This window comes from Cladosporium halotolerans (assembly GCF_011745625.1).
Source record: "Cladosporium halotolerans strain TM138-S3 chromosome Unknown Sca12, whole genome shotgun sequence".
Classification (NCBI taxonomy): Eukaryota; Fungi; Ascomycota; class Dothideomycetes; order Cladosporiales; family Cladosporiaceae; genus Cladosporium; species Cladosporium halotolerans.
Window position 1 is genome coordinate 357,433 of NW_027191463.1, and position 26,534 is coordinate 383,966.

General features: G+C 58.3%; 10 protein-coding genes across 10 annotated transcripts; 6 read left to right on the forward strand and 4 right to left on the reverse strand.

The window, feature by feature from the left end:
• Nucleotides 1-268: 268 nt before the first annotated feature.
• On the reverse strand, nucleotides 269-2,046 carry WHR41_04117 (uncharacterized protein; the record flags this gene model as incomplete). Its single annotated transcript, XM_069372723.1, has 2 exons — nucleotides 1,854-2,046; nucleotides 269-1,801 (listed from the first exon to the last, which is right to left on the reverse strand). The coding sequence occupies exons 1-2, from the start codon at nucleotides 1,854-1,856 to the stop codon at nucleotides 269-271; spliced, it is 1,536 nt and encodes a 511-aa protein (XP_069230078.1). The 5' UTR covers nucleotides 1,857-2,046.
• A 156-nt stretch (nucleotides 2,047-2,202) lies between these two features.
• Nucleotides 2,203-4,923, reverse strand: WHR41_04118 (uncharacterized protein). Its single transcript, XM_069372724.1, has 2 exons — nucleotides 2,565-4,923; nucleotides 2,203-2,498 (listed from the first exon to the last, which is right to left on the reverse strand). The coding sequence occupies exons 1-2, from the start codon at nucleotides 4,654-4,656 to the stop codon at nucleotides 2,326-2,328; spliced, it is 2,265 nt and encodes a 754-aa protein (XP_069229988.1). The 5' UTR covers nucleotides 4,657-4,923; the 3' UTR covers nucleotides 2,203-2,325.
• A 171-nt stretch (nucleotides 4,924-5,094) lies between these two features.
• On the forward strand, nucleotides 5,095-6,691 carry WHR41_04119 (uncharacterized protein; the record flags this gene model as incomplete). Its single annotated transcript, XM_069372725.1, has 1 exon — nucleotides 5,095-6,691. The coding sequence occupies exon 1, from the start codon at nucleotides 5,102-5,104 to the stop codon at nucleotides 6,689-6,691; it is 1,590 nt and encodes a 529-aa protein (XP_069229989.1). The 5' UTR covers nucleotides 5,095-5,101.
• A 307-nt stretch (nucleotides 6,692-6,998) lies between these two features.
• On the forward strand, nucleotides 6,999-7,883 carry WHR41_04120 (uncharacterized protein; the record flags this gene model as incomplete). Its single annotated transcript, XM_069372726.1, has 1 exon — nucleotides 6,999-7,883. One exon carries the CDS (start codon nucleotides 6,999-7,001, stop codon nucleotides 7,881-7,883), a length of 885 nt encoding a protein of 294 aa, XP_069230104.1.
• A 503-nt stretch (nucleotides 7,884-8,386) lies between these two features.
• On the reverse strand, nucleotides 8,387-10,951 carry WHR41_04121 (uncharacterized protein; the record flags this gene model as incomplete). The annotated part of the gene is made up of 3 exons (XM_069372727.1): nucleotides 9,684-10,951; nucleotides 9,123-9,630; nucleotides 8,387-9,065 (listed from the first exon to the last, which is right to left on the reverse strand). The coding sequence occupies exons 1-3, from the start codon at nucleotides 10,678-10,680 to the stop codon at nucleotides 8,387-8,389; spliced, it is 2,184 nt and encodes a 727-aa protein (XP_069230103.1). The 5' UTR covers nucleotides 10,681-10,951.
• Nucleotides 10,952-11,240: 289 nt separating this feature from the next.
• On the forward strand, nucleotides 11,241-12,344 carry WHR41_04122 (uncharacterized protein; the record flags this gene model as incomplete). Its single annotated transcript, XM_069372728.1, has 1 exon — nucleotides 11,241-12,344. The coding sequence occupies one exon, from the start codon at nucleotides 11,241-11,243 to the stop codon at nucleotides 12,342-12,344; it is 1,104 nt and encodes a 367-aa protein (XP_069230106.1).
• Nucleotides 12,345-13,396: 1,052 nt separating this feature from the next.
• On the forward strand, nucleotides 13,397-14,540 carry WHR41_04123 (uncharacterized protein). The gene is made up of 2 exons (XM_069372729.1): nucleotides 13,397-13,672; nucleotides 13,730-14,540. The coding sequence occupies exons 1-2, from the start codon at nucleotides 13,614-13,616 to the stop codon at nucleotides 14,292-14,294; spliced, it is 624 nt and encodes a 207-aa protein (XP_069230105.1). The 5' UTR covers nucleotides 13,397-13,613; the 3' UTR covers nucleotides 14,295-14,540.
• A 2,410-nt stretch (nucleotides 14,541-16,950) lies between these two features.
• On the forward strand, nucleotides 16,951-20,190 carry WHR41_04124 (uncharacterized protein; the record flags this gene model as incomplete). Its single annotated transcript, XM_069372730.1, has 2 exons — nucleotides 16,951-17,444; nucleotides 17,505-20,190. The coding sequence occupies exons 1-2, from the start codon at nucleotides 17,005-17,007 to the stop codon at nucleotides 20,188-20,190; spliced, it is 3,126 nt and encodes a 1,041-aa protein (XP_069230118.1). The 5' UTR covers nucleotides 16,951-17,004.
• Nucleotides 20,191-21,218: 1,028 nt separating this feature from the next.
• WHR41_04125 (uncharacterized protein) lies at nucleotides 21,219-24,926 on the reverse strand (the record flags this gene model as incomplete). Its single annotated transcript, XM_069372731.1, has 3 exons — nucleotides 24,236-24,926; nucleotides 23,622-24,180; nucleotides 21,219-23,553 (listed from the first exon to the last, which is right to left on the reverse strand). Exons 1-3 carry the CDS (start codon nucleotides 24,696-24,698, stop codon nucleotides 21,219-21,221), a joined length of 3,357 nt encoding a protein of 1,118 aa, XP_069230100.1. The 5' UTR covers nucleotides 24,699-24,926.
• Nucleotides 24,927-25,196: 270 nt separating this feature from the next.
• On the forward strand, nucleotides 25,197-26,528 carry WHR41_04126 (uncharacterized protein; the record flags this gene model as incomplete). The annotated part of the gene is made up of 1 exon (XM_069372732.1): nucleotides 25,197-26,528. One exon carries the CDS (start codon nucleotides 25,197-25,199, stop codon nucleotides 26,526-26,528), a length of 1,332 nt encoding a protein of 443 aa, XP_069230102.1.
• Nucleotides 26,529-26,534: the final 6 nt, after the last annotated feature.

Consider the following 26,534-nt stretch of genomic DNA (forward strand, 5'->3'; position numbering starts at 1 on the left):
TTTGGAGAACACGATGATACCGGCAACATGGCATTTCAATCCTTTTATCGAATCAAGACTGGTCTAAGTTTTCACTTGGATCGGAATTTACTTGTTGATGTCAATTCACACGGCACATCAATAACAAGAAACGGCTTGATATCATCCAAGTACGTCGTCAATATCCACCGTAGACCGTGAGGAACTCAACACCCCCATCCAACGCCATCGCTAAGACCCACAAGCAAAAAACTCCCGAAGCCCTCTCAAACCAACAGTCTCCCCAATCTCACCACCTCCCCGCCTTCATAGCAAACCCCTCCTCCCCCCCAAACTCCCCCCGATTCCACCGCCTTATATCCCCCCCGCACAGCTCCCAAAGCCTCCGATCCCTCAGCCTCCTCCTCTCCGCTTCCGTCGGTGGACTCGCCGACTTCCTCACCCTGCTAGACCCGGCCGCTGCGGCTGTCAAACCCGCCGGCCGGCCGAACAGGTTCCGCACCTCGGCGCCCTTCTTCGCGGGCGTCTGGAACAAGCCGCCTGTGCGCGCTTTGCGGGGCGAAGGGGAGGGTTCGGCCATTGTTGTGTCGTCTCCTAGGCCTGCGTTGGTGTAGGGAGAGTCGGAGGCGAGGGGTTGCGAGAGGGCGTTCGGGGGCGTGAAGGTGCGGGCGCCCGGGGCGAAGAGGGCTGCTGTGCGGCTGCCTTCGGGGTTGGTGATGAAGGGGTTTGGTGCCTGGGGGCGTTGGCGTTGCTTCGCAGGGGATTTGGAGGGCGATTTGCGTGGGCTGGGAGGGTATTCGGGTTCCATGTCGGAGGGGTCGGTGTCAGAAGGTGAGGGGTCGGAGAGGGTTAGCTCGCCGAGGGGGACGGGTGGGGCGCCGTGAGGGCGGCGGGGGGTGAGAGAGGGTTTGCTGGTGCTGGGCGGTTGGCGGGGTTTCGCTGGCGAGAGGGCTGCGTCGTTTTCTTGGTCGGCGGAGGTTGTGCTTTCGTTGTCGTCTTCGTCGGAGGAGGATGGGTCGATTTGGGGGGTGCCGATGGGAGGGTCCTCGCGGATGGAGATGCCGAATGGGTCGCCACTGCTGCTTCCTTGTGTGACGAAGGGTCGGCTGCTGGGTCCTGGTGGGTGCTGTTGTCTGCGCAGATTCACGGCGCCGGGAGAGCTCTCGGACCGCCTACTCGCAGCTGCACTGCGCAATCGCGCGACCCCTCTTCGTCGCCTTACAGGCGCCGGTGGCCTGCCAATAGAATCCTCCACCTGCGTCTCGTCAATTTGTCCCTCCTCTTGTGACCGTCGCTCGACCTCGACCTCCTGACCCCTCGTCTGCGCCTCCCTAACCCCATCCGCCAGCGCCTTCGGTATGCCCGCATTGATACTCGTCATCAACCTCGCCCTCCTCTCAAACACCTCATAGCTTTCCTGAATCAACGCGCCCGCCTCCGCATTCAGCGCGCTGTCTGGGTTCGGCTGGATGAGCAAACACGAGACCGTGACCAGCACATCGCGCAGCGTCAGCTTCGCATCCCAGTCGCGCTTGAGCGTCTCGACGCACACGCCTCCCGTCTGCGGGTCTACGTTCGGGTGGAAGATGGGCGTGCGGAAGTTCGCGGTCGGCGGGCTCTGAGGGTATTCCGGCGGGATAGTGAGGTGGAGTTTCCAGACGCCTGCGGAGAAGGGGGTGTAGAGGGGTCCAGCGAGGAGGATATCGAGCTCGGTGAGGTCGTCGGAGTCGTTGGCGTTGGGAGGGAAGAGGTAGTTTGGTGGGAGAGGGGAATTGTGGAGGGCGCCGTGGTCGGCTGCTAGGCGGCGGAGGCTTTTGGAGTTCTATGGGCTGTCAGTCTTGTCGCTGGTCGGCTGGGCACATAGGCTGGTTTACCATATTCGAATGCGTTGTATGTTATGCAATCTTCCGAACGCTGTTACCGTAGGATGTTGGAGACCAATTATAACCGCGCAGGAATCGCGCTACTCCAATGTGTTTCTGCCGTGTGCTGAATCAAGTCATCAAGTCATTTCAAAAATAGTGTACTATGAAAGGTCATCGCAGTCGGCATAGGTATCCTTGCCCACGCATGCGCTTGCTGTGTTGTTTGGCTTGCCCGCCGTGCCCGCTTCGGTCGCGTCGCAGTCGCGCTCCGCGTCGTGCGCTGTCACGTGCTCCATAAATGGGCTCTCACCCGACCTCACTGGACAATTTGCTTCACCGTCCGGCGCAAAGCCTACCGCTCGTGAATCGTTCTGTATTTGATCTAGAGAATACACGCTATAATTTTACTTTTTGTCATCCCAACGCTGATGCTTGCGCCTATCTACATGGCATAGACTACACATTGCACGCCAATCCTGAATTACTGCTTCGACAAGAACTCGGCCTGCAACACCTCTCTCGCCTTATCAGGAACGTCTTCCGGCATAGGCGTGAGGGCGCTGCGCAGGCGGGCGCTCTGGTCCTTGATCGCGGGGTGGTCGGCATCGATCGCTTGAAGAGCGTGCAGGCACTTGAGGGCCGGGAGGTACTTGTCTACAGTAGGATATACGTTAGCAATTGTGCCCTTCAAGATGTCAACTGGAAAAGGTCGTGACTTACTCCGCCTGATGTAGACCTCAAACCCAGCCGTCTGGCTCGCAGCGTTCTTGTCTGACAGCTCCAGCAGCGGGGTGAGGTACTTCATCGCCTCGTCGAGCGGCTTCTCGCCAACCTGCTTCAGAAGGTCCTTGCCTTGAGGATCCTGGTCCTCCTTCTTCTTCTCGCCCTCGTCCTCCTTTGCGGGTGCGGTGGCCTTCTTTGCGGCCGCGGCCTTCTTCTCTGCCTCCTCCTTCTCCGCCTGCTTCCGTGCTTTGGCAGCCGCCTTCTTGTCCGCGGCAGCGTCACCGCTGCCGTTGACCTGGCCACCGGTCGCGAGCTCGGGCTTGTCGTGAAGCATGGTCAGAATCTTGACAGCTGACTGTGCTGCGCGGCTGTAGAAGGGGTGCTGACGAAGGGTGTCTTCCCATCGGATCATGTCGACGTATGCGCGAATCATACCCTTGCGGAAGCTGAAGGAGTGGAAGTCGAATTGGTCCTCGGTCCAGGTATCGAAGATGTTATAGACTTGCTGGAACCTCTTGAATGCGAGTGCCAGCTTGTTCTGGCGCAAGTAGCTCTCACCGTCCTCGATCAGGTACCATACGCACTGCATGTCGAGCAGATCTCCGAGAGGTCCGCCAACAGCCTCCTTCCTGGTGAACATGCCCATGGTCGCAATCGCAGTCTCGTTCTCGTCGTTGCGTAGCTGGTACTTGGCGCATTTTGTGTTGATGTAGCGATCCTTGGGGTCCATCTCACGGGCTTCGTTCATGGCCTTCGAGGCTCCGGGGATGTCGCCCTTGTGCTTGATTATCCGAGCACGGGTCATGTGGAAAGTGTAGTCGTTCTTCAGAGGGTTGAGTGCGATCGCCTTTTCGACAAATTGTGATGCCTTTTCAAGGTCGCGTGACAGGTGGTAGTCGTAATGCTGAGCGAGGAAATAGTTGACACTCAAGTTCCAGTTCAAAGCAATATCCTCGGATGAAGGCGCCTTGCCCTCAGATCCATTGACGCTGCCATTTGGCTCGGCACTGCCGTTGGCCTCCGGCGTCTCCTTTGTGTAGCTCTCGACCAGGTCGATAATCGTTTGCTTCTTCGAAGGGTTGGCGTACAGCTGCTTGACGTTCGCAAATGTGCTGGGAACACCCTTCCTGAACATTCTTCGCAAGTATTTGTCGGCATGCTCTCTGAAGACATCGCCCTCCAAAAAGTCCAAGGGTATCCGTCGTGCGGCGTCTCTGCGCTCGCTCTTGTTTGCCTCCTCCTGGTACAGCTGCACGAGCTTCTCCTGGTCTTCCTTCTTTGACTTGTGCAGACCCAGCGATTTCTCCAAGCCGGTGAAATAATCCCTCCTCTCCGCGTTCCTGTTCAACAGTGCCCTGTAAGCCTTCTCAGCCTCCTCCTTCTTGTCCAGCTTCAGCAAGTAATCCGCGCGCATCTCCATGACCGCCGTCCGGTCAACAGCCTTCTTGAAGATAGCATCAACCTCATCCAACGCACGCTGAACATCTCCGCTCTCCGCGATAATCGAAATCTTGTACAGCACAGCCTCGTGGTGCTCCAGATCGCCCTTGTGGGGCGGCTGCTTGAGGGTCTCCTCAAACTTCTTCAGCACATCCTCCGCTCCAGCAAGATCACCGCTCAGGTGAAGAGCCACCGCCAATGCCGTCCAGTTCGACCTAATGCCCGGCTTCGACTGTACAGCCTGCCGTCTGCTCTGGACCAAGCCAGCATAGTCGCGCATCTGCATCTGCAGGAGCGCCAGGTCGCGCGCGATCTGCGGGCTTTCGGGTTCCAGGCGCAGCGCAAAGCGGTATGCTTTGATGGCCCCCTCGTAGTTGCGCACGCCGCGGTACAGCAGGCCGTAGACGTGCCAGCAGACGTGTGACTTCATGGCGTTGCGCAGCGCGAGCTTACACAGCTCGAATGCCTCGGCCTCTTTGCCCTGGCAGCTGAGGACGAGTGCCTTCATCGCCTGGGTGTCGCCATGGTTGGGGTGCTTGCGCAGGATCTGGTCGGCGCACTTGATGCCCTTTTTGTATTGCTTCGATTCGTAGTTTTGGACCAAATGGCGGAAGAGCGTCTGCTCTTTTGACGGGAGCGGCTGCGCCATTGTGGTGTGGTATGATGCAGGGCGAGGGAGGGTGGTGGTGGTGCGTAGCGCTGACTGTACGTGAAGATGCCAGGCCAACAGCTGTTGGAGGTGGGAAGTGCGGACTTCGTGTGGTGGGCTGGTGTGTCGTCACCTAGCGGAAGTGACGGTCGAGTGCCTTCGACACACGAGCGGGATGAAGCACTAGAAGGGGGACAATGTATATATTGTAGAAGCACAGAAATTGCGTGCAAGCGCAGGGAATTATCACAGAATAGGGAGATATTTCCACATGAAAAGTAGGTGGTCGACAGTTGCTCTTCACGGTACCTTATACGGACGGGCCACGCCGCCTCAGAAAAGCCTCCCCAGACCCTGAGGCTGCATCGCCAACAACCATTGGTGGCGATCAGGTGTCACGATTGTTTCTGCCTACGAGTACCTAATATACCATTCTTCTGTTTTCATGTACTCACCCATACAAAGAACGACTGGATTACTCCACATTCGACGATATCTTTCGCGAGCGGGGAAGTTCAACAGGCACATCTGCAGCCTTCATTATTACGCTTCTGCCGGTTCTGCACGCAGCCAGCCCGTGATTCGACAATTTTGCCCAGATCAGCATCAGATCGGGTTTGCATCCCGCTATTATTCAAGCAACACGCCACAAATGCCTTCTATGATCCCCTTAGGAAGGCATGCAGAGTTGTCACAGGCTCGCTATGCACTCAAACTCTCGACTGGAAAACGACTGGTCCTTTTCCGGTTACCAACACTCCCATCTTCTAGCACATCTTCCACAGAAAACAGTATTGGCGGCTGGACCTACTATGCCATGGAACAGGAATGCCCGCATGCCGGCGGCCCAATGAGCGATGCTCAAGTCGATATTGAAGACTCCTCATACGTCGCTTCATGTCCATGGCATGCGTACGACTTCGATCTCGACACCGGCAGCTCAAGCTACGGCGTCAAAGCCTGCGTCTTCCCTGTCAGAGTCTCGGGTGACTTCCTCGAGCTCGAATTTGACCGCGAGGAAGGCGTCGGATTGTCAAGCATCGAGCCGATCAGCGAGAAGATCAAGTACAAGCATGGCGCAAAGCCGACTGCAAATGTCCCAGACGCCAACGGTGTTGCGGAACCAACATCAAAAGCGTACTCACTTGGCGAAGATGCTACCGTCTGCGACTGGTGTGTTCACATTCTCAACACCTCCGATCCAGAGCTGAAGATCGAATTGACGACGCAACTATTTTCATTGTTCGCGACCCGTGAACAGACCGACAACCCAATGGCCATCGGTGCAGGCACCGTACAACCTCCTGACGAACCTCCTCGTCAGGACCTCGAATCAGTCAAACCTTGGCAAATTCCAAATCCGGGACGTGGTGGAACAGTCAAGTCAAGAATCAACATGCTACATGCTCTGGCCAACATTGAACAATGGGCGATCGATCTAGCCATTGACATTTGCGTCCGCTTTTCGACATTCCAAACCATCCCCTCCGAAGGCAATGAAGCAACCGCTCTCCCTCGTACTTTCTACTACGATTGGCTCAAGGTCGCAAACGACGAAGCGAAGCACTTCTCCCTCCTGAGATCCCGACTGGAGGAGCTCGGCAGTTACTTTGGCGCGCTTTCTGTCCACCATGGCCTATGGGAATCTGCAGAGATGACGAAAGACGACCTTAGAGCGCGTATCAGCGTGATTGCTCTTGTACACGAAGCGCGCGGGCTAGACGTGAACCCCATGAAGATCGACAAGTTCCGCAAAGCCAAAGATCAGGAAAGCGTAGATACGCTGACCATCATTCACAACGACGAGATTACACACGTAACGACGGGACATCGATGGCTGAGCTGGATCTGTCAGCACGAAGGTACAGATCCTGTGCAGGTCTTCCGGTCAAATGTTACGAGGCACTTCCGCGGTGCTGTGAAGGGCCCTTTCAACGCAGAGGCGAGGCAAGAAGCTGGTATGGACGGGAGGTATTATGAGAACCTTGTGGGTGAACTGCCATCACGAGGAGGTCATATCATTGCTGGCGGGTAGGATAACGAAGAGAAAATGGATGTGATGGCAAATAGCTATGAGTGAGCGGAAAGAGTACTATAAGTGAATTGAACGAAAGCGCGGTCAAACTTTAAGTCACGTGAAGACGTCACCGGCACGGTCGTTCCTTCCTTGACAGACAAGAAACGCGCACCTTCCCTGTCAACAATCTGTCAACTAAAACTGCTCGAAGAAATTATGACCGCTCCTTCAACAATTGCCTACTCCACCACCTGACACTCATATCCATCAACGAGCTTGAATCTCTGCCAACTCAAACAACTCAACAAGCGAAACTCCTCTTACCATGGCGGTACCCGACTCTCACCACATGGGAGATTGCACTCACCCGGCACCTCACCCAGCGATGGATGCCTCGAACGGCAGCGTCGCATCAGATGCGAAGAACACCTCCGGTCAAGCTCCCACTTCACAGCCGGACTCCCCTTTGTTCCGCAGATTCCCAGCTGAGCTGCGCAACCGCATCTACCACTTCGTTCTCGTCTCAGACGACGACGTCGAAATCACCACAGTTCACCGCCCAAACGAAGCCGGAGAGTACCGCAAGCATCTCACCGTCGTGCCTCCGCTGCTCCAGACCTGCAAGCAAATCCGCCACGAAGCGGCCGACTTCTTTTTCGTCGACAACACCTTCGCGCTCACCCAAGAGGCGATGAAATTCAATGCGATCAAAACTCTGGACCGCATCCTGACACCCTGGACCCGCAAGATCGAGAGATTCTCCGTGTGCTTTTCCTTCACCTTCCCGTTCAACGGCAGCTACCCGCGCTATACAGGCGGGCACTTCGTTATCGAGAGCAAGGCAGGCGGAATCCGCATCGTCGCGGTCTATGTCGAACCTTCCGAGATAGGGAGGGCGCAAAAGCCCTGCTTGTGCAACGCCCTACTGTTGGCGAGCAAGCACCCCTATGTCAATGTCTGGAATTGGGTTCGGTTCTACGTCGCTAAGCACGCAAAGGACTTTGCCTCACTGCCGCCGTACGTACCGAACTGCTGGACCTGCGGAGGCCGTAATGTGGCGCTTATCTTGGGTGCATCCTTGAAATCGCCATCACCGCTGCACCAAATGGTAGATCGTCAGCCGGCTCTCCCCCGTAATGACGACGAGGTCGAGTACTTGCGCGACCTGCTTGAAGAGAAACTGCTCTCGGAGGGAGGAGGATCCCCATAATGGACGGCTGTCAATCCGGAATGAACCGCACAACGACACTCCAGATCACCAACAACGGCAAAGAACAGCGCATTCAACTGGCTGGTCTTGGCCGGAACACCACAACGTGAGTACTTTTTTTTTCCCCCGTTCAAGGAGATTCCGATGCAGAAGTGGCCTTGGTTGTTCTTTTTCTCTTGTATGGTTCAAAGCCCCAGCAACAAGGACAGGGTATAGCGTACCGAAGACCACCGAAACTCACAAAAACAACTAGCACAACCCCTCTTCACTTCACCAATGTCCCCTTTTCACTCACCGGAACCCCCTCTCCACATCACCGACACCCACTCCACAACGGCACAGCATAGTCAAGTCGCACCAGGAAACAGCGACCATCACAAACCAGCACCCACGACCCCTCTCCACTCCACTCCACAACAGAATTAGCATAGCATACCATAGCAAACCAAAACCAACATCAACCCCCATCCCACTCCTCCATTTCCAAAACAATCCCACCTTCCCTAACTCCCCCCATGATCCAAAAACGGCACATACTGCTCATCGTCCAACCAAAACGGAATATCGAACCCCGCAAACAACTCCACATTGTTCAGATCAAACAGACTGTCCGACGGCCACGCCGCGCCGCTAGCCCCGACTCCGGCCGCCGGTTGCTGCGTCCCTCCCGCTTGTCCGAAGAACGACCCCGGCGGGAAATCTGGATTATAACCCCCGTGGGCCGCCGCGGGGAACGCCTGGTTGGCGGCGAAGGATGTGTCGTCTGCGGGCGCGGGGAAGGCGCTCGGAGTGGCAGTGGGGATGTAGGCTTCGGTTGCCGCGGTGGAGGCGGAGTAGGGGTTCTGGGGCTGAGGCGGCGGCGGCGGCGGCGGGGCGCCGAAGGGCGTGGAGCGCGAGGCGTCGTAGGCGCCGTGGACTTCGGCGGCGCCGGCGAGGGTGGAGAGGGCGTCGGCTGGAGAGGGGGAGGGGTTGGTGTGGCCGTTTGTTGGGAAGCGGGCGGAGGGGCCTGGGGGATTTGTTCTGTGGTCGGGTTCGTCGGGGGAGAGAGCGGGTTTGCTGGCGCTGCGGGAGGGTTTGTTGAGGTGGCGGCTGAGGTCGCGGATGGAGGCTGCGCAGGCGTTGGGCCAGACGCCGCCGCGCGCGGTGATGTGTTTGAGGACGTCGACGGATTGGTCGGCGAGTCTGGGGGTTGGTTAGCGGGGTAGTTTTGATGGGTGGGTGGGATGGTGTGGGATGTACCTGCTGGCGTTCTGCTTGGGTAGCTCGCCTTCCATGGCCGCGTAGGTGGCGATGAACGCGCTTTGCCACGCCGCCCAGGTGAAGGACGGCCATAGCAGTGGGGTGAAAGTTGCCTGCTTGTCGCTCTGAATGACTTGCGTCAGATACTTGTGCAGTATGCCGATGATGGCTCTCGAAGCGCCAATGCAGCTCTGCAGTGCAGCTTTGTAGTCCTGGGTATCTTTACCCATGGCAAGCAGCGGTCTGTTCAGGATGATAGTGCATTCGTGCTGAAGCACTGACAGAGTCGTGCCGTGATATTTGTTCAGTATCGGTTTCGAGTCATGCGTAGTGTCCAGTATGGTTTCGAGGTCATTTCGCCATTTGTTCATTCTCGCTATGATAGCGGTAGATGCATCCGGGTCAGCCTGTCGATGATTGATAGATTTGTGGCACAATTCGACAATGAGGCCTTTGATCTCGGCATGGCGCACGAGGAATTGCAGCAAGATTAAGCGGTCGTCCGGAGCTAATCAGTCAGTCAGTACCACAATCGCCATGGGAAGAAGTATGAATACCTACCGATTACTATCCCAGTTTTCGACGTATGCCTCTCAAAATCCAGATAACACACATCAATATCGTCGTCACGCACCCCCAGTGGAAGCCCAAGCGACTGGCAGATATGTCGATCGAGGCAGTACACCGTCCAGAATATGCGCTTCCGCAGCTGGATGTCTTCCAGAGTAAAGCTCGCGTACCGGACCGGACATCTATGCAGCCCGATTTGGAACGTCATCCGCACGATCAAGCCGCCCAGCCTCGAAGCTGCATTGTGCCGGAGCATGGAGACGAGGAAGACCTGCACGCTGAGCACGGCTTGGATGCCCTTGATCGACGTTGGTGTGGAAAGAGTCCGCTCAACGCTGTCGATCGCTGACGTGAAAGACTTGTAGACCAGTACGTGAGGGACGGGTTTCAGCCCTGATCCTTGAGCTGCTTGACGGCGATCGGCAAGGGAGATGGAGAGAACGGCGCGCACCATGGCCAGATCAAGAGAGTGGATGACATCTGGCACGCGCCCAAGTGGGATCATAGAGATCTTCTTGAAGAGCGCTAGGATACTGGGCGCGTGCAGGAAGGGATACGCCGGATGCCAGTTGTCGAAGTAGCTTTGGGACCATTGGATGAGGTTGTGGAAGACGACTTGCGAAGTGTCGCTTTCTGTATAGGACACTTCGTGCGGCTGCCAGAGAGGTTTCGTGCTGGGGCTGCTGCTTACATCCTGCAGTTGGTCTTCCTCTCCGGGCACCAGGTTGCGATCAGGTGATTGCTCTGGCGAAGCAGCCCGTGATTTTTCCGCTTCCACCGCGCTGTACACCGACCGGATGAAGTGGATGCCACTGGAACTGCCCACGAAACTCGCTGCGTCGCTCTGAGGCCGCCATCTCATCAGCCCGATTTCCCGATGCCGTCCTTGAGCAGTCGACGGCAGGCTGAGCCGAACCCGCTTCTGCGGTGGCTCGCCGTCGCTGGGGTAATTCGTCTCGCCCGTCTGCGCTTCTGAGCTGGATGCCATGGTTGCAGCCGCGCGATATTCTGCAGCAAAAATTGGCGGAGTGGGGAGGCAAAGATGGCTTCTCCGATACACCAAGAGGTCTCGGATGCGACAGACGCGCTAAGATCCGCACCAGAAGCGCATGGGCAGGTGAGCACCACAACCTCCTCCCGAAAGCGCCCGGTGTTCTCTGTCGTTGTGCACGCTGATTTCGGCCATACACGGTTGCAAGGCCGCTGTCGCTTTGGAAAACTTCGCTCGCCAGAGAGTATCACGGGCTCACAGCGCGTCTCTAGAGTTGAGGTCGAGGTAGCTTCCGAAAACGGGAAGAGTGCAAGGAGGAAAGGTGAGTCCGGGCTTGCGGACTCTCATTTGCCCGGGCTCGTCGTCACTACTCCAAGCATTTGAAGGTGGAATATATATCGCCAGAAGCACGCTCATCAGACATAGATAATATCACCCAGTCCTGCGTACAGTCTGCAAGGCTCATCACTCGACCAGGACAAAATATTGGGCACACATATTCACACATCACATCACCCCGCCACATCCAACATCACACATCACAAAAACCACCCACCATGTCCCCCCACTCCCTCCAGCACCCCAAACCCTACAGCATCGCCTGTATCCCAGCCGACGGCATCGGGCCCGAAGTCATCGCGGCCGGCGTGCAGGTCCTCAAAACCCTCTCCGCCGCCAGCGGCTCCTTCCAACTCTCCTTCACAGACTACGACTGGAGCTCCGAGACCTACAAGAAAACCGGCCAGTACATCCCCGCCGGCGGGCTCGACAGCCTCAAGGCGCACGACGCGATCCTGTTCGGCGCCGTCGGCGCCCCGGACGTCCCCGACCACCTGTCGCTCTGGGGCCTGCGCCTCGCCATCTGCCAGCCCTTCCAGCAGTACGCTAATGTCCGGCCGACGCGGATTCTGAGGGGCACGGAGTCGCCGCTGCGGAAAGCGGCGCCGGGCGATCTGGACTGGGTGATTGTGCGCGAGAACTCGGAGGGCGAGTACGCGGGGCAGGGCGGGCGGTCGCACAGGGGCAGGGCGTGGGAGACGGCGACGGAGGTGTCGATTTTCACGCGCGCGGCGGTCGAGAGGGTCATGCGGTTTGCGTTTGAGACGGCGCGGGGGAGGCCGAGGAAGACGCTGACGTATGTCACGAAGAGCAATGCGCAGCGGAACGGGATGGTGATGTGGGATGAGATTGCGCTGGAAGTGGCGAGGGAGTTCCCCGATGTGAAGGTCGATAAGATGCTGGTTGATGCCATGACGTGCCGCATGGTGCTGCAGCCGCAGAGCCTGGACACGATCGTCGCGACGAACCTGCACGCGGATATTCTGTCGGATCTGGCGGCGGCGCTGGCGGGCAGCATTGGAATTGCGCCGACGTCGAATCTGGATCCGACGAGGGAGCACCCGAGCATGTTCGAGCCGATTCATGGGTCGGCGTTCGACATTACGGGCAAGGGGGTTGCGAATCCCGTGGGGACTTTCTGGACGGCGGCGGAGATGCTGAGGTGGCTTGGGGAGGAGGAGGCGGCGGACAAGCTTATGGAGTGCATTGAGAAGGTGTGTGAAAAAAAGATTGTAACTCGTGATCTGGGTGGTGAGGCTACGACGAAACAGGTGACGAGCGCGGTTTGTGAGGAGATCAAGCAGGCGTATGCCGGGAAGTAGATGTGAGCGAAGGATAGCGAGTTTGTTTACTATGCATAGTTGAGCAGGTACGATCTGTATGAACGTCACGATACTGAATGAAAAGTTCAATCCGGGTTCATCGCCGTTGTCAGCGATCCAGCTCTCGAAGTAAGGCCGGGGTTTGCTGGTCAGGCTGGCTCTCAGGCCACAAGGTCTCTGCCTGCTTGGGGATGAGACATATTGCACCCGAACGCCGGGGTTTGTGCGCTATTAATAATGTCCGCGCCTGTGCGCGGTGGCTGGAGTTGGAGATAGTACCCCATGGATTACCACATCGAGGATCTTCCTGTCCAGTGCTTCAGGAGCGCTCTAGCAGCTATATGATCAGAGCGATATAGCCGCGATGTGCGCGGAAAGGGCGTGCTCGCTGCGAGCGTGTCTCGACCGCCATGCGAGAGTCAGCAGGGCGACGTGAAGATCGAGCGATGATCCGGACACCGAGCGTGGCGTCCCAAGCGATGGCCGCCTATGCCTGTTCCTGGCAAGCCGCGGCGGGTTGGCGAAAGTGCGCGTGAGACACGCGGTCGACGCACGACACGAGCGATGGATGCGGCTGCTCGAGCACTGCTGTGGCCACAGACGAGCGTGCAGAGCGTGCAGAGCAGGCAGCCCCATCACGACACCGGTGCTGAATCGCTGATGGCGCGATGGAATAACGCGATAGCCGCAGGCGACGGGGCGGTCCTTGGTCGTGTCAGCGCAGGCCGAGGGCGCAGCGGCGGGCCCAGCAGGCGAAGGATGCAGGGCACGGGTAGCCCGGCCGACGGCCACGGTGGACGCCCACACGCCCTCGCCGCAAGGGCCGCGCACGCAAGAGCCAGGCCGGCGCGGTGATGGTGTGGGTGATTGGCTGTGTGCGCGAGCCTGATTCTCACACCCTCACACACCCCCTGTTCTCGCCTGGTCTGACATCCGGCCGCTAGACCCCATGGAGCTCGTCCCCTGCTCTTTGGCTGCATTTCCGGGGCCGCTGCACGCCGCGAAGGGCGATGCTTTCGCTCGCCACCACGCCCAAGCCTCAACAAGGCAGGAGGACGCGTTGCTTGCAGCTTGCGGCTCTGGACGTTGCTATTAATTGCCCGCCTATATGAGGCCTTTGTTGTTCGCGTGGTAGGCCTGCTGTATCTCTCTTCTCCCTCCCACTTTCTCCACCCTACACGCTCACGCTTCCTCACTGTCGTTGCCGATAAACATCTTGCGAGAAGACACTCACATCATCTCTACCCGACAAACCACAACACAGTCACCATGAAGTACCAGCTCGTCGCCCTCCCTGCCCTCGCGGCCACCGTCGCCGCTCAGGACCTGTAAGCCAACCTCCATCGATCCACATCAACAAACCGCAAACTGACCTCACTCCCCAGCAACTCCATCCTCAACGTCCTCCAGACTGCCCTCCCCAGCTCCCTCGTCGCCGAGGCCATCACCAACTCCGCCGCCGTCGCGAGCGACATCTCCTCCCAGTTCGCCGCTGGCGAGACCCCCGCGTGGTTCACTGCCCTGCCCACCGACGTCCAGGGCTACCTCGTCCCGACCGACGCCGCCGGCCTGTCCTCTCTGACCTCCGCCGCGTCCGCCCTGACCTCCTCCCTGGGCAACATCACCACCGGCCCCGGCCCTGTCACCACCGCGCCCCCTCTCGTCGGCACCGGCACTCTGCTCGGCCCCAACGTCACTGCCGCTGGCAACATGACGGGCATGCGCAACTCTACCATGGTCTCTAGCGCCACTCTCACCACCAGCACTTCGTCCGAGGACGCCAGCTCCACCGGCGGCTCCTCTGGCTCTGGTTCTGGTTCCGGCTCCGGCTCTGACTCTGAGAGCTCTTCCACTGCCACTGGCGACTCGGGCGCCGCTGCTCTGCCCACCGGCTTCCTCAGCATGGGTCTTGCTGGTGCCGTTGGTGTCATGGGCGTTCTCGCTCTTTAAATTGATCGCATCTGATCTGATATGATCTAAAAGTCGCTTGGGATATCTACCTCTACGGAGAGGACATCTGATCGACGGAAAACCCTATTCTTCTCGTATATGGCGTTGGACATCCTAGGAGGGAACACGATGCCATTGTCATCTTTGCTGTACAGTCGTCGCTACCTAGCCCGGGTCGATCAGATCCGTGGCGTTGTCGGCTAGTGAAAAAGAACCACTCTATTAATTAATGTGTTTTACGATCCACTCCTCTTCCCGTCTTTCTTTCTTTCTTTCTCTTCGCCATCAGTGTGCATTTTTCTCGACAGCTTCCACATCGTGACACCGTCGCCGCGCTGAGCTGCCTTCCCATCGTCTCGTGCCCTGTTTTGTCGTTCCGACTAAACATCTCTCGACGGTTTGCACTGTCGCAAGGCGTCCAGCAACGCTCCCTTCCGTTTCCCGTCCACAACGTCCGCCACCCCCCCGTTCGTCCAACCCGGCCGTGTCTTCCGATCCAGTACCGTTACCGCACGGCGTGCCACAGGGCTTGCAGCCACCAACGTCGCCTCACCTCACCTCACTTCTTGAACTCGGCACGGCACGTCAGAGAATGGAAATCGGGATCCGTAGCTGGAATTTCTCGCCGGGCAATGGACGGATCTCACGAGTGAAGTCTGCGCTGTCATCGCGAAGTGGTGCTTCGGTGCGATTACCGAAGGCACGCACCCGTCGGAGCTCGTGGGTTGGCGGGTTCGCACAGCACGAGGCGCGTGCTACCACGCGAGCTATGCGCGCGACGCGCGAGTGGCAGCAGTGGCGATGTGTCTGTCCTACGGGAGTACTGTACTTCGTGGGACAGTCGCGTACGCGGAATACCTTGAGGCTTCGGACGTCGTATTACAACTAAGGTACAGCACGCGCGTGTAGCGGCAAGCTTCGAACGTGTTTACGACCACTCCCTGAACACACATCTATCGGATAGATGATCACGCGCTGTCGGATCGCAATCTCACTCCCAGAGCTATAGCTATAACTACAGCTACCTACCTTACCTTACGACGCGACCCCGATATCACAGCTCGAGCATTAGGAGTGAATCGGTGTGATGGTTTGTGACCAGCACGCAGACCCAACGGGCGAGCAGCAGAACTCTATATACATACCCACAACGACAGACTCAAGGCGCAGGCATTTCGCGCCCGGCAAACTCATTCCGGAGGCGCGTCTATTTTCGACTCTTTTCGCAATCAATAAATCTGAGCGCTTCATCGAGGCTCGCTTGCCGTCAAGTCGCAGGGCCAGACCACCACATTGCGACATCCCTAGCCGGCGCCTTGATCCAGCAGGCGCCTGAGCTGCGATTGGCGGGCGGGCTCCGGCGGCACAGAGAGGGAGGGAATAGGAGCGCTGCGCGCCGCCGCCTGCCGCCGCCTCACCCTCCCGGACAACCACCAGCGCCCTCGCGCAGCCGGCGGGCAGTCCTAAGTGCGGCTTCCTGTCAGGGCATTGCCGGCGACGGCGTATGGGTACGGATGCTTGGATGGTGGCCTTCTTCTCCTATGCAGCAGCACCACGCCACGTGGTGGGAGCAGCAGAACGCGAGACATTATTACTGCGTGGCTGCATATGGTGGTGTTCGCTATAGTCGTATAGCGGCCGGCCGGCCGGCCGAATGCAGGTACCGTTGGGCGGTTCCGAGACAGCCAGGACAGGAACAGGAAAGGGAAGAGGAACCGGACCCTTTCGCTCGAGTCTCGAACCGGACGATCAGAGCCCTGCACACTTGCACTACCCGACCCTTCAGATCTGCCTTGCCTTGCCTTGCCCTGCCCTGCCTTATCGTCGGCGTGGGGGCGCTTTCGTCGAAAGCAGGCAAGCCGGGCACGTTTAGACCGGCTGCTAACAGGCGCTGCTCGATGCGTGAAATGAAGATGCGCCGCTTCGTCCAATCCTCGCCGCAACTGCGGACGGACAAGGCGAAAGCCCCTTTGACGGCCGCTATGCCGGTAGCGCCAGATGTGGCCCCGGCTGGCTGCAGGAGTAGAGAGGCTAGGGTGGTGCTTGGCGCCCCTTGAAGCTGCCCGCCTCCTTGAGTACCGGCGATTGGAGGTATTGGAGGTAGCATTATTATTGTCCATGTAAGATGGATGCATGCTACGCGCGCGCCAGCAGTGAGAGGTGCGCTGCCTGGGCGGGTGTGTGTGTAGCAATACTTCCTCTCTGCAGCACGCGATAGGCCGTCCAGCACTGTTAGTACATGCCAGCGCTTGTTTGTTTGGCGAGATTATTGGGTTGATTGGCGTGCGGGACTGCAGGTGTGCAGGGAGCGGCGCCGGCACGAGTCGCGCATCCTCCAGCGCCAGCGCGAGGGAGGGTCTCACTCTCCAACACGCTCTGAGCGCTGCGCACGCACGCACGCGCACTCTACCACCACGCTGCCTCCAAACTCCCTCCACCCGCGCCCCGAGCTCGCCCTCCCAAAAACCCGCGCCCGAGCGCAACGGCCGCCCTCTGAAGCTCGCCCTCGTCCAACCGTCGCTGCCAATCCGCAGCCAATCTTGCCCCTTCCGGCCAGCGCCTCTCCCTTTTGCTGACGACGCCATGGCCTGGGCGGGCTCTCTGCTCTGATCGAACCTCTCGCTTGTCTTGCTTGTTCCTCGCGCCGGCGCCGTACCATCGCTGTGTGAGGATCTACCTGCCACCATTGGCACCTCCCCCCCTTCCAGATATGGCTCGCTCGTCCACCTCGTCCCTCGCGGACGACTACTACCACTACGCCGCCTCGGACGCGCCCTCCGACGACTCCTACCACCGCCAGCAGGACAGCTTCCCGCTGCCTCCGCGCTCGCAGCCGCACTCGCTTCCATCCCAGCCCCAGCCCGCCGGGTTGAAGAAACATACCTCCCTGGCGCAGATCGCCGTGCCCTCCTTCTCGGCCTTTCGCTCGCAGACCTCTGGCATCCCCGTCACGGCCACCAGACACAGCACCTCGCTGCAGCCTTCACCGCGTCCCACCTCGTTCTCCGCCGCCGAGCAGGCCTCACCTCGCATCGCCGAGCCCGCCTCGCGGCCGCTCTCTCTGGACAGCCCGTTGCCGCGACACCCGAGTGGACTCGCATACATCTTGACCCCTCCATTGACCACCGAGACAGTGGGGAAGCGCGAGAGGTAAGTCGAAGGACATGGAACACCTTGCCGCTGTCACACCTGCTGACAATCCCCGCGCAGACTCTCCTACGCCCAACCTCCACGAGTGCACGATCGTTCCCATTCGATAGATTCGCGTCTGGCCCGCACAGAGTCCGTGTCTTCTAGACGCACCTCGCGCCGCTCCAGCATTCCCGCACGCGAGCAGGATGCTCATGAGCAGCCGACTTCCCACGCACAGAAACCATCACACGCCAGTATCGATACCCTTTCACTATACTCCTCCGCCGATCGCGAGGACCTCGAAGACACATCCATGATCGGCGCACAACCCTCTCCAGCCTTGAACTTGCAGCTGGAAGGGGTCCAACGAACACTCTCCGACGACAGCCTCCTGTCGGACAAGCAGCCCAAGTCCCCCAGTAGGCTGGGCGCTCTCTTCGGGTGGAAATCGTCGCCGCCCAAGTCAGGCACGGAATCGTCCACCACCACATTCTCAGACCGCTCCTTGTCGCCTGCCCCTTCACCTAAGTATCAGAAGCCGCTGCCAATGGAGCCCGACGGCGTCGCGCGTCTGGCGCCTGCAGGCTTGGACATCGGCAAGGCCAATGGCGCAACATATTTCGACCACCCTACCACACCTATCTACCTCAGCACATCTGAAGGCAATGCGCACGTGCAAGACCTCGAGCGGGAGCTCTCGCAGGTCAGCGAGGAGCTGGCCGGCTCCATTCGACGAGAGATGGAGCTTGAGGATGAGCTGGAGAGGCTGAGGTTGGAGCTGCCCACATTGCCGTCTTCCGAGGCGGGCCGCAGAAGTAGCGATTACTTCTCGGATTCGGGGGCCAGCTCGACGAAATTTCCCATCTCGGATCCTGATGCGAAGATCGAGCAGGTGGAGAGACTGAGGAGGAAGGCGGAGCAAGACAAGGCTCAAGTCATGGCGGACAACGCGCAACGATTACAGACGGAAATGACCAAGAGACGGGAGCTGGAGCAGCTTGTTCAGAGCCTCGAGGAGCAGATGCAGGACAAGTCCCGCAACGAGGACGAGCGCTTGATGCTGAGTGAGAAGGTCATCGAGCTCGAGACCTCGCTCGACGAGACTAAGAGGCGCTTGGTCGACGAGAAAAAGGCGAAGGACAACTTCGAGGACCTCTACAGCGCCACGCGGGAGGAACTCGAGCAGCGACGAAACGAGCGCGACAACCTCAGAGACGAGATCTTGCCGCGCATGAAGGAGCGCCTGGAGGGTCTGGAACAGCAGGCCGCGGACCACCAGGCGCTGCTGTACGAGAACACGCGCATGTCGCAGGAGCTGAACGCCTTGAAGCACGAGCAGGGCCTGTTTTACGAAACGCAGCGCATGAGCCAGGCCGGCAACCCGCACATGTTCGACATGATCGCCGAGGAGAAGGACATCGTTTCTCCCATCATCGGCGGGCCTCCCAGGGCCGGTCTCTCGAGATCGGGCTCTCTCGCCCGCAGCTCCAGCAGGACGCGCGGTTCCATCAACCGCTCTGACTCGGTCAAGGGCCGTGAGGGCGGTAGGCAGCGCTCCGGCTCGAGTGGCCCGCTCAGCGCGGAAGCCCAGAAGGAGATCGAAGACCAGCGCGATGCGCTGCACAAGGCTCTCAAGCTGCTGATCAGCAGATATGATAAGCAGACCAAGGACCACCAGCGAGCGATCAAGAAGCTCAACAAGGAGAAGAAGGCTGCGGACTTGAGAGCCGGCGGCGATAACCCTAAGCGGTCGCAATACACTCGCGAGGTTTCTTTCCTGAAGGAAGAAGTCACCGCTCTCCGCAAGCGGACTGAGGATGCTCTCGAGCAAAAGTGGGAGTATGAGAAGGGTCTCTCCGGCATCAAGATGGACCTCGACCGCGCCGAGCAGGAGACCAGGGGTCTCCGCCACCTGCTGCAAGAGCAAGACATCGTGGTCACGAACCCCGAGGCTCCTTCCGATCCCGGCCAGGACCAGCTCTCCTTCAGCACGTCGACCGCAAAGTCGGAGCGCGACTACGCCCGCCGCATGGCCGAGGCCTTCCGCCAGCGCGCCCTCAACCTGCAAGAAACCCTCAGCTCCGACTCCTCCGACGAGAACCAGCCCCCCGCCGTCGCGCAGCTCTTCGACTCCGCCAACAGAATGGACGAGCTCGCTGAGCAGCTCGACGCCCAGGTCCGGTCCAACAGCGACCTGCGCTCGCGCCTCACGGAGGCCGTCGAGAAGGGCGAGAGCGAGCAGCGCGAGTCCACCCGCCTCGTCGAGGAAATGCAGCAGCGCCTCGCCAAGCTCGAGGACGCCGTCCTCGCCGCCGCCGCCCACAGCGAGACGACTCTCAGCTCCCACGAGGGCGAAGTCCGCCGCCTCGAGGAGGCCTCCTCCCCCCGCCTCCAGCGCCTCGAAACCCCCGTCCCCGAACCCAGCAAACTCTCCCCCAACCCTGCTTCCGCCTCCGTCACCCCCGCCTCCTCCCCCGCTCTCAAGCAAGGCCAAATCCCCGCCCTCCCCGCCAAACGCCCGCCCCCCGCCGCCGCTTCGCTGGCGGACGCCTCGCGCACGCAGATCCTCGAGCGCGCCGTGCGCGAGATGGAGTTCACGCTGCGCGAGGCGGAGGCCGAGATGCAGCGCGTGCTGCAGCGCGTCAACCGCGGCCAGGCCGAGGTGGCCGACCTGACGGGCCGCCGCGACCGCGCGGTTGGCGAGCTGAGGCGCTTGAAGGGCGCGGTGGGCGAAGAGGAAAGGAGGGCGGGGGCGGTCGCTTAATTGAGCTTTTGAGGGGAGTGGGATGATCTCGTATATTTTGTTGGGTGTTTTCTGCATTGACTGACGGCTTGGATGCGTCTTTCGTTTGAACTTTTTTTTTTTTTTCTCTCTTTCTCTTTTCTCGTACCTCGGAGAGCTCGAGAGCTTTACTTCCTTCCTGCATACCTCAGCATCACCGGCGCAAACAAGCAAGCAAGCAACAGCAGCAGCGAAGAGGGCCACCACGATTCCCTGCGTAAGCAGCGGCGGCTCTCGTCATTCTATCTTTCTCGATCTTACAACCTTTCTCTATTACACCTGCATCACCGGCCTTGGCATTAAAAAAAAGGGAGGCCTAAGGTTCTTGGAAAGACCAGCCAAGGCAAGGCCAGCCAGCCAGCTAGTTATCATTATTACTACCTCCTCTCGTCACTACCGCGCGAGTACAAGTTACATCGCGAAAAAAGCCGGCTTTGGGATAAAACGGATACCCGGCGGCGTCTTTGACGTTTCTTTCCATTTTCTTCTTCTTCTACTATTCTTCAGAAAACCTCAGCCTGCAGACCCGGCGAGGGAGATTTTGGATGTTTCAGACATACCACTGCGTTACCTAGACTAGACTAGATGCTTATGGTAGATGCTCTATGGCATTTTCTCGTTTCTACCAGACCATTTTTTCTTCCACTGGGGTTGAGGTTTTCGTATTGTTTTGTTGGTTGGTTGGTTGGTCGAATGGTGCAGAGGAGGACCAGTGGTGGCGGGACGTAGTTATGTCGTACTCGACTACACTGGAAAGGAACGGACAAGAAGAAAGGGAAGAGGGACGAATAGATAGGCAGGGAGGGATCCATTCTGTGCTAGGGCTAGAAAGACCAGACGAGATAAAAGTACAATAGTAAAAAGTCTCCGAAGCCTAAGGTAGTTCAACAACCGCCCTCTCTCCCTGCTGAAGACGACTTGACAACATCATCCGCTCGGCCGCTGCCGTACTCTTTCTCCTACCAAATCACGCCACAAGGATTTTCCGACTCCGTCTCCCACGCTGGACCTCAGATAGCTTTCCGCCCACTCCCCGTCCCGCCCCTCCTCCGACTCCCGACCACAACGCCCATCCCCGCCGCAGCCGCCATCTGGCCCTCCAGCGCCGCCGCCTCGCTCGTGGGCGCGGGAGCCCGCAGGACTTTGACCGCGTTGCCGAACGCGAAGGCCGCGGACAGAGAGTCGAGAGGGGCCGTGGGGCCGGGGTGCGTGATGTAGAGGGATTGGTGCTGTTGGTCGTCGTCTTCGAGGGAGGAGGACGCGAGGGGCAGGGTCTGGAGGGCGTGGGAGGGGAGGGCGAGGGTGTAGGCTTCCCAGGTGTCTTCTTGGCTGGGCGGAGGGTGGGAAGAGCGACGGTTGTGGCGGTTGCGGAGTTGTGTGGTGGCGGTTGCTGGCGTCGGGGCCGGCGGAGGAGGTGTGGGGCGTTTGCGGATGCCGAGGAGGGCGTGGGAGGGGAGGGCGCGCCAGGTTCCTGGGCTGGGGAGGGTGGTTGTGTGTGTTTGCGCGGTTTCGAGGGAAGTGCAGAGGGTTTTGGGGTGCGTGAGGCAGAGGCTGTTGGGAGGGGAGTCTGCTGCTTCGGTTGGGGTGGGAGTGCGAGTTTCGAGGACGAGGTGGTGGGGTTTGGTGGATTCGGTTGCTAGTGTGATATCGTGGAGGGCTGGGGAGACGCAGGCGTCGCATTTGGTGCGTCGCCCGAGTATTATGCTCTGCGGAGAGATGGTGTTGGTGGCGGGTAGAGTTGTTAGGATGGACGTGGTTTGCGCGTCAACGAAGTAGACCCAAGGAGACCCGCTTGTGATGATGAGAAGGTCTTGGCCGCTTTCTGCGAGCTTTTGAATGCTGACGGCGCCCGAAATATGTTCCAAAGGAGGCATGCATTGTGGATTTCGAGGTGTGGAAGGTGTCCACTTGCCGTCGTCAAAAGTGAACGTTTCCAGGCGCGCGTTTTCCCACACGACGAAGAGCTGTTTGGATTGGTTTTCGAGCTTGATTACGGAGGCTCCTAAGCACAGCCGTTCCGACAGTGCTGCAGTCGTTGGTGTGGTCGTGTCGCTCAGACACATGTTGATGCTGCGGCCTCCAGAGGTCAAAATAAGAAAAAAATGTTCGGGACCGCTGGATGCCGGTAGATGCTCGAAAGCGAAGACAACGGGTGGATGGTCGTCAGGATACCGTATCGATGTATTCAGGAATCCTCGGAGTGTGCGTGAGAACACCATAACTTGATCGTTCGCGCAATGAAACGCCAGTATTTCGCCAGATTTGTCCATGGCCATGTTTCGAATGGGCCAGGTGAGCCTCGTATTGACCTCAGATGATAAATCGTCGACAAAATAGATGGCTTGCGTTCGATCATAAAGGGAGACTGCAATGGAGCGATCAAGGCCAATGGTCATGAAATGCCCTCTTGGTGAGCTTGCTATTTTGACGACGTCCAGTCTGTGTGGAAGTGCAATGTGCTGTACACCTAGACCGTCTTCAGACCGTTCGTCTGCCTGCTCGGAAGCCTCCGATGCCTCGTTCCAGAGCAGGAAGTTCATCAGGACAGCGACAAAAGCCACAACGAATACCACCACGACTGCGAAAGGGTAGAAATGATGGAGTGCAAACCCTCGCAAAGCGCTCGTCACAGCATCCATCCCTTGGGGTACTCCAGTGCGATCGGCCCCAGAAAGAACCACAATGAGAGGCGAGAAAATTCGGATGACCAGGTTATGTGCGCCTGGCTTGACCAAGCGCATGACCTCTCGCGCGGTGTCGAAGTCTTGCATGCGTATCCATTCGCCTGGTGTGAGAGTTGCATTCATCGGAGGTGATGCGAAAGACTCGTATTCTGTAAGATCATCGCTGCCGCGGCCAACGACGAGACCGAGTAAATGGCGAAGTTTCATGACGGTCTCCTTCCTTTCGAAAAAGTGGTAGTTGAGAGAGAGAATGAATGTCGTAGTGACCGCTGATCCAGCCATTCGTGTACTGAACGGCACGCGTCCATGCATGAGTGCATCGAACCATGTCCCGTGTGCAGGCGTGGTACGCTTCTTCTGAGTGGCGTGATTGGATCGTGCGATTGAGTCCTGCAACTCCAGACGGCGGATGTCGACATTGAGTACAGCGACGAAGAAGGTGAGAAGGAAGAAAGTATCGAAGAGCGTCGCGATGATAGCGTAGGCACAGAATGCCGCAACGCCGGGTGATACGATAGTGGACAGAAGCCAGAGAATGATGAGGTTTTGGGCCGCTGTAGCGATGGACAAAGGACCGACATCGCCAAGAGCGTTCGCAATCCTCAAGTCCGTTGCCATCGTAGGCGGATAAGCCAGAATCGCGTTGATCAGCCGAAACATGCTACAATCGGCAAAATAAGCAAGTCAGAACAATTACATCTGTGGTGGCCATACAGGGAAGAGACTCACTTTTCGATTCCGATGATCAGAACAATGAACGGATAGGCATTTTGCGGGATTGTTGCCAAATTGATCTTCAGCATGCCGCATATCGTGAAGCTAGCCACAATGGATGTTGTGATCTGGGTGATAGCTGTAACGACCAGACCAAAGCGACTGTGAAATGCTTTGAGTCGGCGAAGACTCAGGAGCACATACAGCGCCATACACCCGTAGGCGAAAGCGAGAGCAATATTCTCGCGTAAGCTCAAAGGCGTAACGGTGAACTCGTAGACCCGACTACGGCTGATCTCGCCATGAGGAGGATAGAGCGTGCAGTTGGGGCAAGCGCTGCCCTCAAGCGAATGCATCTTGTCTTGCCACTGGCTACCAACGCCATCCTCAACCTTGTTCAACAAAGTCAACACGAGGGCGTCAGCCGCGACTAGTTTCCGATGGTGAAAAGTCTTTCCAGCTAAAACAGATGCTGGACGCAGTGCGACATTGAGTGAGGATGAACTTCGAGATTGCTCGTTGACGGTTTGAACTACGTCTGCATCGCCATCAATGGCTTCTTCTGAATTGTTCCCTAGGGTCCATGTCAGATATCAGTGGAAAGCTGCAGACACGTAAGGGATGCCTACAGTACATCAAGGGAGAGTGATAGCCCCAAGATAGCTCGCTTGACTTCAGCTGCTCTCCGAGTTCAGGAAAGGTGGAGGCCAGCTTCTCTTCGCCCACGAGGCTCTGCTGGATCACCAAAGCGCTTTTCAGCACATCCTTCTCTAAAGCTCTCATGTAGGAGCCGTGAACCCAGACCTGGCGCATTTCGACGTCTGCCCGAGCACCCTCGGTGGCATCGACAGATTTGGCGGTCGTCCACACATGATGTGGAATGCTCGTAAAACCAGCAGTTGGGTTCTCGGAGAGGAAGACTGTAGGATAAGAGAGTGCAACACCGATTGCTACAGACACCAGCATCGCCAGCAGCCAATGCTGCGCCGTCACTATGCCATGTCGGTAGAAGGCTTTTCTGATGAAATGATCCTTGGACAGGCGCGGGGGCGCAGTTGTGCCGCGTAGAGGATAGAGCAAGTACCAGATCATGTTGAAGTCCCAGGCGACTTTTTGCCCTTATCGCAACGGCAGGCTTCAAACGGCGCCCTGAATTATGCCGTACTGTCTTAAGTCCATTGCACAGGTTACGCGATTGGTGTCCTCGGAGATAGTCCAGGTTCACTCTCAGACTGCGAATTGTTTATGCTCGAGGAGCATCGGTCTGCCCAAGATGCTTGGCGATGTCAGCAGGGTATGTATTCGTGCGTTCCTCCACCTGCTTTTCATGCCGGGCCGGGCGGATATCAGACGTCGGTTCATTGTTGGAGGCCAATGCGCAAAGTTCAACTTGGCGCGGCCGGCTCGTCGTTCCGGGCCACGCGCCGCCCCCGCGCAGGACCCTGACAGAGCTAGCCTCGGTGGCAAGGCAAGGCGTGGCGCAGCATCCCATGTCATCACAGCTCAGGCATCCGCACACCTTCCCTTCCCTCTCCACCACGCACAACGGTCACCTCTCAACTCCAGTGCTGAGCACGACAAACACCCATCATGCCACCCATACCTGGCATGGTACACTGGCACAGCCTCCTCGCGAGGCATGCCAAGAGCCTCCGGGCTGCCATCCAGAGGGCCTCCAAAGCCCTCGATGCGCAGCTCGCTGGCCGCCCTCAAGCGCAACTCGAGCCGCTGCTCGCTCGGAACACACCCAAACAACCGTTACACAAGCTCGCTCGCATTCGCCAAAGCCAGTCGCGCTGGTACAGCACCGCCCGTGGCTCGCTCGAGGCCACCGTCCGCCACTTCTCCACTGGTGCTCGCTCCGGACCCAAGTTTGACCGGGCTTCTTTCCCCAAGTCGACAATCAGCACCTACATCAGCCAGTCTTCTGGCCGTACGCCGTTCGCCTCGACCCTTCGCCCCAATCTGACCGGAGGTACATTGGGAAGAACAGCAGGCGGATACAACTTGGGATCAGGCCGCATCGGAGGGGCCCGGCACTTTTCGCATGGCCCCGCTCCGCAAGCACAGGTCGTGCAGAATGTTTCGCAGGCTATTCGTGCCTTCTTCATCTCTGGCCACAAGGCACAGTTCGACGGAGTGTCGCCGACGACTGGTGAAAAGCGTTACAAGGCTGTGTCGTCGCTGCAGGATGAGAGCGGGAGGAAGATGCGTTCAATCCCTCAATCCACACCCGGCTCTTGGGTCGACTTCCCTATCAACCCGACCGTCACTGCTCTGACTCAGCTGAACGGTCTCGCTGGCTTCAGCTCGAACGCCAGCGAGTCTGTTGATCACCTCAACACCGACGGCCTTCTCAACGTGCTGTCTGTGGATTTCTCTCGCGCCCTTAAAGATCTTGCCGCCGTGTTGAACGACTTGAAGAGACTTTCTGCGTTAGGTGACCTGCCCATCACCTACGAAGGTACAAGTCTGCGCGTCCATTTCCCAGGTTGCGATGCAGACACAGTGGAGAGAATGTGCGAAGAGTTGAACATCACCAGAGGCACAGTCACCCAAGACGAAGCGTTCGACGCATTTGCAGGGACCGAGATCGCATTGCTGTTCCCTTTCGCACCAAGCGAGGGTACCTCAGAGTGCGAAAGTCTATTCGACTACGCACCCGCCCCCAGAAAGGAGAGTCCATTCATGCACCTTGAAGACATGCTCACGCCATCCGAAAGCGCACGCGAATACTCGACGCACTCCGGCTCCGGCCTCGAAGACGTACTCGCCGAAAACCCATGGCTTTCGGACCCTTCAGGTTTCGAGTCGGTGCACTCGTGCAGTGAATCGCATTCCGACAAAGGCAACCCGCTGGAGTACCAAGGCATCGAAGGGATCTATAGGTTCCTCGAGCAGTGTGATGCTACAAGGCGTTAGTCTTGC

Excerpts from the sequence above, each read along its gene's own strand:
- WHR41_04123 (XM_069372729.1), top strand. The coding sequence starts at position 13,614 with ATGAAGTACCAGCTCGTCGCCCTCCCTGCCCTCGCGGCCACCGTCGCC. Across the intron at positions 13,673-13,729 it reads ACCGTCGCCGCTCAGGACCT|CAACTCCATCCTCAACGTCC; the intron begins GTAAGCCAACCT and ends CTCACTCCCCAG.
- WHR41_04118 (XM_069372724.1), bottom strand. The coding sequence starts at position 4,656 with ATGGCGCAGCCGCTCCCGTCAAAAGAGCAGACGCTCTTCCGCCATTTG. Across the intron at positions 2,499-2,564 it reads TGAGGTCTACATCAGGCGGA|ACAAGTACCTCCCGGCCCTC; the intron begins GTAAGTCACGAC and ends ATCCTACTGTAG.